This window comes from Chaetura pelagica, unplaced genomic scaffold (assembly GCF_000747805.2).
Source record: "Chaetura pelagica isolate M959 unplaced genomic scaffold, ChaPel_1.0 scaffold340, whole genome shotgun sequence".
Taxonomy (NCBI): Eukaryota; Metazoa; Chordata; class Aves; order Apodiformes; family Apodidae; genus Chaetura; species Chaetura pelagica.
The window spans coordinates 5322-16976 of NW_009951917.1; the positions used below are offsets into that span (position 1 = coordinate 5322).

The 11655-nt window shown below is 43.6% G+C and overlaps 1 protein-coding gene across 1 annotated transcript; it reads right to left on the reverse strand.

Annotated features, from left to right (window-relative positions):
- Window positions 1–464: 464 nt before the first annotated feature.
- On the reverse strand, window positions 465–9425 carry ALDOB (aldolase B, fructose-bisphosphate). Its single transcript, XM_009994831.1, has 9 exons — window positions 9326–9425; window positions 3491–3612; window positions 3000–3211; window positions 2417–2471; window positions 2102–2262; window positions 1797–1880; window positions 1146–1320; window positions 804–1003; window positions 465–595 (listed from the first exon to the last, which is right to left on the reverse strand). Exons 2-9 carry the CDS (start codon window positions 3600–3602, stop codon window positions 500–502), a joined length of 1095 nt encoding a protein of 364 aa, XP_009993133.1. The 5' UTR covers window positions 3603–3612; window positions 9326–9425; the 3' UTR covers window positions 465–499.
- Between the last annotated feature and the right edge of the window lie 2230 nt (window positions 9426–11655).

Here is an 11655-nt window from a genome sequence, read left to right on the forward strand (position 1 = left end):
TAATTCTTTGGGACTTAATCTTTGCATAGGCTACTGAAAGCTACAGATGTGTGAAAGGAACTCTAAAGTTTATACACAATAAAGAATGGTGAGATAGAGAGTAAGTTTCAATTACTGTTTTATTCTTTTGATTGAAGACATAGGTTTTGTAATTCAGGATTTGGGCTGCAAAATGTGGTAATGGACAGGGTATGTATTTGAACAGCTAGGGAACTACTTAATCTGTTTACTGTTCTGGGGACTAATTTTAAACCCGAGGGAGAGTGGATTCATGATCCTTTGGCAGTTACTATTTATTGTACGGAAACAATATCCCCGTCCTTGGAATGTGCAAATGAAACAAGAATATCCCCTTGGTAAAATGTGGGAGTGAAGGGTGGAGAGGAAGCTGATCCATTTTATCTCCAATTTTGATTAGAATAAGGGAAATTAGATGTTTCATCTTTTAATATTTTCAGCCTTGTGAAGAGGGTCAAGACAAAGGAAGGTTCCTGCTTTTTCAGTAGGTGTAGCTAGCAGTGAAAAGTGACTGGGTGGCAGATGTGTCAGTCTTCCCAGACGTGACATACTGTCCTTTGCAAGCCAAACTGTTAATCTGAAACCAAAACAAAGGAGGGGAAAAAGAGTTAGCTTGAAGTAAGGAAAACAGCTGTAGAAAGACAGCAGGAGTAATCAAGCAAGGACAAAAAAACCCCAAAAAGCAGGTAATATCCCTGGTGAAAATGAAGCACCAGGTGGGAAGGAGACAACATGACTCCCTCCATGGCGAGCAGCTCTGCTCTGTGCAAGGGGAAGCCTCGTACCTGTGCCCGCTTGCGGAAGGCTTCCTGTGCAGCCTTCTTGTTTTCACTTTTGCCCACCCATGCGGCCAGGGCAGAGGCTTGCAGGGCTCTGCCATACGAGAAGGTCAGTTTCCAAGGCTTAGGCAGAGGTAACTGGTTCATGGCATTCAGGTTGACAGAAGCCTCCTCCTCGCTCTGACCTCCAGACAAGAAGCAGATGCCTGCAGGGAACAGGTTTTGAGGCTTAGGAATTGAGTGCTCTAGCCACCACCCTGACCTTTACGATCTAGAGGAGCAAGTGTTACAGATGTAGGAGCAATAGTGACAGTGTGAATGGATACATAGGAATGAATCAGGAATCACCAGGAACAGCAGCAGGAACGGTGCGGAGAAGAGTAGTGACAGTTGCTACAGCTACATCCTGAGGGGTGTACTTCTTAGGGCAGGAATCCCCAGCCATCACCATGTTGGGTTTCAGCAGTGTCCCTTCCAGGTACACATGATGATCATTCAAGGCCTTGTAGACAGCAGCCAGAACCTGAAAACAGGAGAATTGAAATCTGCTCAAATCTTCACCTCAACCTATTGTGGAAAGACAGATTATTCCTTGAGAGTGTGAGAAGATCAAACTGAACGTCCCTTGCTCATGAAATTTATCACAGGGGTTGCAGCCCCAGAGATACTACTGCTTTTGAGATGACCAGGACATCAGCCTTCCTATTTACCAAATTTGTCTCTGCAAACTGAGGTACTGAAAGAGGGGCAAGTGGTTTTGCTCCCAATGCTTATTTTTGAGATTACAAATGTTTATACTGGCAGTGTGAGTGGAAATCTACAAGTGTGCTTTCTACTCTCACATTTGTTATTAACTCATTGCCTGACCATGAGCAACTCATTGGAGTGATACAGTTATGAAATACTTTTTGGTCAAAACTCTTGGAGATCTGTGAATGCACTCTGCATAAGATTAGCTACTGATTTATGAAGACAAGGACAGGGGGAGGAATTTCTTACCTTTTCTGTGACATACTGGCAGCGCTGCAGATCATGGTCTCCATCAGGCAAGACTTCTGGCTCCACAATGGGCACCAAGCCATGCTAAGAAAAGAAAACAAGGAAGTCTTTGGAAGTGGGGAAGACAAACTGTCCCTCTTGTCTACGCTGACTTTGCTTGTATTCCTTCTTGCCGCACTGCCCTTCTTCCTCATCTATCCCAACACCCTTGCAGAGATCTGCCTTTCAAGTTACGTAGCATGTTATCAGAGGGAATAGTGAGAAGGAGCAACAGCATCTCAGGAAGGTCCCTGGAGGTTAGATACCTGCTGGCAGATGCTGGCATAGCGTGCCAATGCATTGGCATTCTCTTGGATGGCGAGTTGAGAGGGTGTTGTGCTGGTGATCTTCAGCACTGCACGCCACTTGCCAAAGTCCACACCATCTTTCTTGTACTGGGCACAGCGCTCAGCCAGTCCATCCAGCCCTGCAGAGCAAAGAACAGGGCTTCGCTGAGAGCAGTTCTTCAGGACATAGCTCTGAGAAGTACCATGACACCAGCCAAAGCTGTGGCTAAAGTGTGTCACCCCGTGGCTTTTGCTGCGCCAGTCACAGCTGAGGCTCCTTAGGTCTCTCCTTACCTTGGATGGTAGTTTCCCCATTTGTTCCTGCAAGGGGTGCTGTGCCCTTGTCCAGCTGTGGAGACCAGAAAAATGGGAAGGGTTACAGAGGGGTGGAGATCAGTCTCATCCTTATCTTCCTACCCATGTCTTGTCTGTCTTTGCCAGCTGACTGTGAGTGAAGTGTGGGGCTGAACACACTAGGAGTGCAAAGGAGGGAACAGTTGGAGGAGAGGGAAGAGAAGGACTGAACTGGGTAAGAGGAAGGGCCAGTGTGTAGATGGCTTCAGGGAATGGCTTGAGAGCTTGGTCAGATGCAGAAAGAACTGGATTTAGGTTCCTGCATGGAGCAAGTTAATTGCAGGGCATGAGTAGATGAGAGTTTGTGGGTGAAAAGTTCCTGCATGAAATGTAAATGTGCCCCTCATTAGTTATACAAAAGTGGACCAGAGAATAATGGCAGAGACCCACTAGTGATTGTTAAAACCAAGTGCAAAACAGGAAAAAAGAAGTTCTTGGCAGGAGATCATGCAGCCCTATCAATAATTTTCATTGGAAGCAGGGTTTGGAATATTCTGCCAGCCAGACATGTACAGATACTCACCTTTATTCCCACCACAATGCCTTTTTCTTTGATGAGAGTTGGGAATGGCTTTCCAGTGCTGTCCTTCTGGTAGAGAGTCTCGTGGAAGAGGATCACTCCCCCAATGCTCTGGTTGATGGAAGCATCTGAAGTGAAGAGGATCTCTCGAAAAGCCCGGCGGTTCTCCTCTGTGTTCTCCACGTTGATCCTCTGCAGCCTGTTGCCCATGGTACCTAGTAAGGTGGACAAAGGTCAGACAGAGTTATGAGGCTTGGTCCCAGTATCTAGCAATGAACTAGATTCATTACTAGATACTTCAGTTCAGAGCTTCCCTTCTTGACCCATAGTTTGTCAGCTTTTGCTGCTATTAATGCAGCCCTGCCTGGCTGAGTTGTTCCTGCTCAGTCAACAGTTTATAGGTGTCTCTGATTTACTCCACTGGTTTCAAAGATGAAGCAAACTTAAGAGAAAAAGCCTCGGTTACTGTTAATTGTTTGATATCCAGAACTCACCCACTGATTCATCTGCAGCTAAGATTCCCTTTCCTGAAGCCACAATCCGCTGAGCAATGTCTGACAGAGCTTTCTTCTGCTCTGCAGACAGTGCTGGAAACTGGTGGGTCATCTTGACTGATCTGTGGAAGAGAATTACTGTTAAAAGCTGGGGGAGACTATACACGTGTGTGAACACACATAAGTGTGAACCCAGCATGCCACTCAGGTATTTCTGTTTGAGGGCTCTTGGTGTTCTTCTGGTCCCTGTTCTTGTAGACACATGCACAGAAATACATTTGAGTCCTTCTTGGCTTGGTGTGTCAGTCAAACCAGAAGAGAGAAATGCAGGAGCCACATCCTAACACATCCTTTCACAACCAAAGGTGGAAAGACTGAGTTACATTAATTTGCTCAAAGACTAAAGACAAGTCAATCTGCCTGTAAAAAAAAATGCAGCAAGCTAACAATTGTGCTAATTGCAGAGTCTGCAAACTTCTTTGCAAAGCACCTGAAATCCAGGCTCTGTCTTGTTTTGACAAAATGTTTGATCTTATAAAGTTTGAATTATATGGCATTAAATTACAATTTTTCAGATCATCTGAATTATCCAAGTTACTTCCCTGTGGCTACAAGTCTGTGCGCCTGAGACATACAGACTCTCTTCCCTCTTTTTATCATATGCTATAGCTAAAGCAACACCCATGATTTTATGAGCAGGTGGTAAATCCCTGACATTAATCATTAAAAAACCCACAAAATATCTCCAGTAATAAGATTTCTTCCAGAGAAGCATGTCTCTTGGTAGCATCTGTATTTTCAGTCCTAAACTCGGCCTTAAAGGGAAGTAAGAACATGCTGTTTCCCATTTCACCATGTGCCAGAGATAGCCAGCAAATACATGATATAAGCTCGTATGCAGGCAAGTCCTCCATCCTTCTTCCCTGCACACAGCTAGAAGTTGTCAGGGAATCCTTGTCCTGCTCTCCTTGCTGAAGGGCAAACTCGGGAGATATCACGGGTCTGGCTGCTACTCATGATAGGGTAGATGCCAACATCAGTGGAGGTCTGTGCACCATGCCAAATTTTCTGGCAACAATACTATCACAGTACTGTGACAGCTATAAATCCGTGTCTCTGATCTACAGTTGAAGTTAGTTTGGTATTGGTATGGTTTATGCTGCATAGCTCATTGAGTTACCCTGTAGCCTTCCCTATCCCTCACCTGCTTTCTGTGCCTGATGTTTCTCTTAGAAATAAGTGGCATATTATTATGATAACTGCAATAACAGCTTGTGTTAAAAGCACTTCAGTCAAAACCATAGCACTGTTAAATAAATTGCTATGCAAAATTCTGAGGAATCACTCCAGCAGTTCACAATCTCTGTGGAAAAGACAGGAAAAACATGATCTGGCGAGACTATGATCTTGTCCAAGGTCAAAGCTAATGAGTTGCTAAATGAGTAATGGATTTCAGAGTTGCAGTTGGGACATATGCAAATGAGTAGGTATATCCAGATAATCTTTAATCCAGCTAGCTGAATTAGATGATCATCAGTCATCCTAGTTATGTTATTATTTATACTTTCACTCCAGAAATGCAATAAGCAATGAGCCCAATGTCTGTTGAATCTTGCTTCCTCCCAGTGTTTGCATAAAGATAGCAAAGGGACAGTTATCACTCAAAACCAGGCTGCAAAGCAAATTGCCAAAACACGTGAATATGTGGATAAAATTCCGTGGATAATGATGGTCCAAGTGAGTATACTGAGTGACTGAAACAAGAGAGTGTAGCTCTACAATGATGAGCAGCAGATGAGCTCCAGTCTCCATCCAAGTACCCCACTGAGTGTGTAGGAGTGTGTGGAGATTTGCCAAGAGGCTGCCCAAAATGATCTGTAAGGCCATTGTGAGTGGTTCCCATCCACCTCACTGAACTACAAGGATGGATAAAATGTTTCTAACTGAAGAAACAAGAGCAAAAGAGCAGTTGTAAAGCTTATTATAATTCTAGGGTCCAGAATGTTCAAGCACCCTTAATTAAGGACTTTATTTTTCTGTGATTCAGAGGATGAGGAGCATAATCTCTGAGGATCTTCCCTGCTCGATTGAGAAAAGGGTGTCTCTGTGGTAAGGTACTGCTCTGAACATTTCAAGGAGAGTGGAGACACTTAAGTAGCACTTCATACAGTTGCCTTGTGAAGAGTAAGCTCCCAGCACATCCAGAGAAATATTAATGTCCCTCCTTAAAGAGCTGTGTATGTCACCTTACAGGTCCTGAGGAAAAATGGTTGTAACCAGGCTGCCAAAGCTGCACAGCTGATTTAATTGTTCCAAGAACAAAGCCTATTTGCCTTGTTATTCTTCTTTATTTGATTAATTTGACAACTTTTCCAGGCAGGAAAAAGCTTAAAGAAACTGTGTTCTCAGTAACAGTATCTAGGAGTTGTTCCACCACTCATGTTTTTCCATAATTTTTATTTTCATTTACCAGTTTTAGGCTGTGGGCTGGTATCATAATGTCACAAGCTCAAGTGATTTCACATTGGTTTGACATTTTATTAATACAATGTCTTTGTGGTAACGGCTTACATAACATTTTTTAAAAGTGGAAGAAAAAAAACCACAAAAGAGCAAAACTTCACTGAACACACACACAAAAAAAGCTTTGTGGCTGCTTTGGGTGTTTATCAGGTTTCAGCAGCTCCTTAAGCAAACAAAGATCTTTGCTCAGCCCCCAGCCTGTGACCAACAGGAGGTGGGGGTGGGAGGAACAAGGGCAGTGCAGTTTTAAAAGTAATTACTGCAAGTGCTGAAGTCTCAAGTTATTCTCAGCTACCATAATGGAAGACTGCAGGGGAAATATCCTCACAGATACCAGCACAAGCACTGCATCCTGTTAATATTAATAGTGAGAACCAAAGGGCAGAGGTAAGAGAACCTGCAGAAGGAACAAACTGTTACATTCCACTTCAGGTCATCTTAGAACCTGTAAAACTTCATTGGCATTTTTTCTTTCTGATCACCTCAAGTGACTGGTGTATTCTAATCTCACAGAAAATCTCACCTGAGTCCTGGTGTGCAGAAATAGAAGGATTGTATTGTAATCTGTACATTTTTCTCTTGCATCTCCCCATTGCCTTCTTTTATAAAATCGGTTGCAGAAGTGCAGGACCAAACTGAAAACACAGTTTCTATCCCATGCATGTAACTTTTCCTGTTCAGTTACTAGGTAAACACAGACCTTCAACGTCACCTCTGACAGACAGCAGTACAAACCACACTATGCACGGAAGAGATTCTGCTTCCAAAGAGCAGGTTTGAAGAGGCAGAAGTCCCATGTACAAACATCAAATACAGTTGATAGTGAGAGTGAAAATAATTCAAAAATTTAGCCCATCACATGTAGGCACAGTGTTAACCTGACTGGATTTACTTCACTTGTATGCTTAGAAGAGGCAGATACATAGTGTCTTATGCTCATTATATCCTTATATCTTCATTGCAGGGGATAGGCCTCACTTCTTTATTGAGATCCATGAAAAAAGCTACTTCTGAGTAAGCCTGATTGCCTGGACATTGGGCAAGCTGATAGGTCTGAATGGCTGGGGCTGCCTGGATCCATCCTGCTGACAGAGCACATTCTTATCTAGCCTGCAGATGATACCAAGTTGGCAGGACTAGCTGATATGCTTGATTGCTGGGCAGCCATGCAGAGGACACGGGACAAGGGGTGGGAAGAGACCAAGAGGAGCACCATGAAGTTCTGCCAGGGCAAATGCTCAGTCACCGCCAAGGGGCAGAGCCCTGGCAGTGATCCCACCTGCCAAGGGGACAAGGAAACAGCTCCTTGGATAAGGCCCAGGGCCCAGTCTGGCAGAAGGCTGAAGAGGAGCCAGCAACAAGGGCCAGTAGCATTCTCTGTGAGCAGGGGTCCAGCCCAGAGAGCCAGGGGAGGACAGGGATGATCCCCCACTGCTCAGCACTCTTTAGATCACCTCTGGGTACTGCATCCAGTGTTGGATCCACTGTTCCTGCAGTACAGGAAAGACATTTACAAATTGGAGTGAGTTCAGATGCCACTAAGAAGGCCAGGGGCTGAAGCATTTGCTCTGGTGAGGAGAAGGCTGGAGGGGTTGGCTCTAGTTCAGCCTTAGGCAGAAATGGCTCTGGGAGCACCTCTCAGCAACACTTACACCTGCAGCCTGGTGATAGAGGCAGAGCCAGGCACTCCACAGCAGTACATGATGGGAAGGTGAGAGACATAAGCTGAAACTAGAGATTCACACTCCATAGGAAGAACTTTTTCACTACTGGGACAAGCAAGCAGTAGAGCAGATTGACAGAGAGGCCATGATGTCTCCATCCTTGGAGGTTGTCAAGACCCACCTGACTAAAGCTACAAGCAGCCTGGTCTGACCTTGTGTCTAAGCCTGCTGTTGAACAGGATGTTGGACTACAGAGCTTCTGAATTACCCTGTGGCTCTTTGTGAGTACTTGCTTTAGGGAGCTGAAGTGGAAGCAGTGCCTCCTGTATGTATGAAGGAGCTCTGAGTGAAAAACAGGATGTTTCCCTCTTTATTTTTGCAGTGGGAGCGAATGCTTCAGTACAGCCAAACCTTTCATTTCTGGGTTCTAAAAAGTAAGTGAAGGGTATGGGACAAAACCAGATACTCAGACTTCTGTCACCTAGAAAAATCAGCAAATTTTTCTGATTGACATATTCTTTTCACCATCTTGATAGGTCATTTGGGTCATATAAGGTGGTAAAATGCCTGGTTGATATTTGCACTCTTTATGAGAGTGTGAACAAGGGTTTTATCCATCTTCATTCTTTGTCTGGGGATCTTGCTTGAACATCCTGTCTCAAGTGGATAGTGGTAGGAGAGACCTGCAGTTCTCTGTCCTGATTGCCATGTTAGCCTCAAACCTATACTCAAGCCATGGACAAAGGTACCCCTATTTCCTCTCTCTAGCAAGCCTGAAAGGAGGTTATGTACTCAGGAACCAGTCAGTGCAGAAGCACTCCTGGAATACTCTTGGTGGCTAGAGATGGCTGTGGTGGCAAGAAACTATTTCTTGGAAGTAAGTGTGAAGTTAGGGTGAAGCTCCTTCTCTCTCAGGGCTGGGATCTCTTCAGAGAAGTTAAATGCTGCTAGACTTGCACAATAATTCAATTCTTCTAATGCCCCCACAGAAAGCTGGGGGAAGCAGTGAGGTTTTTGAGTGGGCTAAATAGTTTTGGGTACTAAGCATGTACAATAGTTGAGAAGTGATGGAGCATCACAGATTCAGTGAGTTTATTAAGCAATTTCCTGAAGCTGGCTGTTGACAGCTGGAAATGTTACAGCCTAAGGCAAAAGCAGACTACCTTACATCCCCCTGTCAAAGAATCTTATCCACTCTACTGCACTCATACTTCAGAAGAAGCTGCATAGGAAAGACAGATAATTACACTTCTGTCAGCACTGGTGTTTTTAAGGACCAGCTGCATGCTCCAGTCATTCTCTTTTCTCCTTGCATGAACATAAATTTATCTATTCCACAAGCATAAACAAAACAACACAGCAGAAAGTGATGCGGGTAGGTTACAGCTCTAGCCCCCTTAGACTAAAGGTTCTCTGACTCCAGGAGTTCTGAGTGACTATGCTAGGTTAGAAAGCCAGATTTAGCAGCAAATGGCTCACGTTGGAAGATCACTGCAGAATGGCTTCTTGCAAGCTGATCCTGGAAAGAAAAACAAACCACAAAACAAACAACAAACCAACCCCCCACAGCCCACTTTGAACATGTTGAGTCTCAGCTGCTGGTACACATGCCACCCATACAGTTTAGACATTAAAACATTATACTTACTTGTCTGTGGACAGAGCCTCTGCTGCTACAAGTTCCCGGTGAGGTGGTTGCAGGCGAAGAGACCCAGTCCCTCTAATCACTAGCTTTTATAACATTCTTGACAGAGGTTGTTTGTTTTTTTTTTCCTCCACTCCTTCATGTTCCCTCCTCCCTAGGCTGGTTGGGGAGATGTCATTGCCCGAGGTCATTATTGGCTGTCAGACCACAATCACACACAACCAATGAGTCCCAGTCCTGCTCCTGGGGTTCCTCCCCTTTCAGCTGCCTGAATATATAAGGCCATCCATGATGTAGTGAAACTGGGATGTTTTCCATTTACTTCAAATTATTCCTCCTTTTTCTAAAGCAGACTGAGAAGAACTGGAGATTGGTTGGGGGATATTGGGCATAACTTTCTGTTTAGGGGTTAGATCTTCTGGAAGCTTATACTAAGGACACTGCACAGTGCACAGGAAAGGTAGAAAATAAAATGCAGAAACAATGCAACAGATCTTTAGTCGACATGAGGTACTGTCATTTCAGTGGCTCCATAAGTGTTAAACTGATCTGCCTCACTTGAAAATTTATCATGGAAACATATTTTCCTTTTCTTGTTAGTGTATGAAAAGGCAAAAAATTAGAGCATTACTGAGAGTTACAAGTTCTGATTTCCTTCAACACAGCATATGTGTGAGAATGATGGTTATGAGAAAAAATACATCCCCATTGAGGTGCACAATTGCAAACCAAATTTTCTACCAAATTCCATTGCAACACCTACCTGTATTACAATGACATACAACCTTCTCAGTTGCCTAAGCAATATTTTTCTGTGAAAAACATTAGTGCTCTGTAATGGCCATGTCAGCATGTCATTTTATATGAAATCACACTACAGATATTCACTAAATCCAGGTAGGTAGACTTGATTTAATTTTTTCTTTTATATTTTTCCCCCTACTGCAGGTCAGTACTCCTGGAGGGAAGTACAGCAGAGGGACTGTTGGGCAAACATCACACCCTCAACAACACCACTCTGAGACCTTGGACATTAGTATGTCTTTACCACAAAGACCCAGTGTTTGTCTGAAGAATGACGTAGTTTCTCTGTTTTTTTGGCTCACGTAGTGACACCTTTAGCCTTTACATGGACACAGTGAGACATTTCTCATCTCACTGAGCAATGCTGTCTTCACAAGGGAACTTCCTCCTTGAGCGTGTCTCCTCTAGAACTGCAAGCCAAAGTCAATGCCTGTAGGTAATCTTAACACCTTACATGCTGCCAGCTGCAGCACTCTGATAGTCAGCAGAGAAGCTTCTGACAAAGCTGAGGATACAGTCTACTTGAAGGCCTTGCATTTGCATTGCTCTCATACAACATTCCTCTTCCTGATCTGTATTTTTTGCTGAAGAATGCTGTGGCACCTACATTCAGTTTCTCCCGTCCTATCAGGAAGATTAACCCAATGGTGTAATAAAGTTTATCTGCCACAAACAGAGGCATCTAGTATGGATGGAAAATGCTTTTCATTAAAACATTATCTAAGAGTCTCTGGAGACCAAGAAGTTGTAGTACTAATGGTCTTCTTCACAGCCACAGAGAAAATCAGTCCTGTATTTCCTGGTCTCATTAGAAACTGTCACAAGTAGGAAAGCACTTAGAAGGGTTTTTTTCCCAGTGTCATCTGTGATATGGTCTGACAGACTATGAGAGAACAGACGAGGGGAGTCTTCTTGAGAAAAATAGTGTTTGACATTTAGAAATTACTTTAGATAATGTATTTCAGACAACCTTACATTCTTTACTCTTTCAGAAGTATGCAGATGTATTTTCACTTGGGTAGTGGCTGGTATGTGCTTTTCTAGTACTTCTGAGCCAATATCCAGCACTTTTAGCACCAGGATTACAAGTCCTAGCAGGCACTGTGAGGACTGAGGAGAAAACAAAAGTGAATGGACATTATGGTTAATTTTTTCACTTCATTGAGGAATGAGAGCCTTTCCAAGCAATCTGGAATACACAATCAAACTAGATAATGTCACTGTAAGGTTCCATGCTATTAACATGCAGAACCATGACACCAACCCTGCCATGCAGAAGATAGTAGTAGAGTGATACTAAAAAGACACTGGAGAAGAGTGCATACTTTCATCATCACAGTTATGTAATCATAGTTTTTGGGAGCCCTTATACCTCTAAAAAATAAGATATAGTGATATCATGTGGCCTTAAATAGTAACAGGAGTAAGCTTGCATTCTGAGGGGAATGCAATGTACTTGCATTCAAACAAGCAGCTAACCTGCCCCATAAAGAAAAATCAAGTCATTGCCTGCACTAACTATTCTACAG

Bases quoted from the DNA above. Each gene is read 5' to 3' on its own strand.
- ALDOB (XM_009994831.1), bottom strand. From the start codon at position 3,602: ATGACCCACCAGTTTCCAGCACTGTCTGCAGAGCAGAAGAAAGCTCTG. The intron at 3,212-3,490 runs GTGAGTTCTGGA...CCACCTTACTAG, and splicing joins AGCTGCAGATGAATCAGTGG to GTACCATGGGCAACAGGCTG. The intron at 1,321-1,796 runs GTAAGAAATTCC...TCCTGTTTTCAG, and splicing joins GCCAGTATGTCACAGAAAAG to GTTCTGGCTGCTGTCTACAA.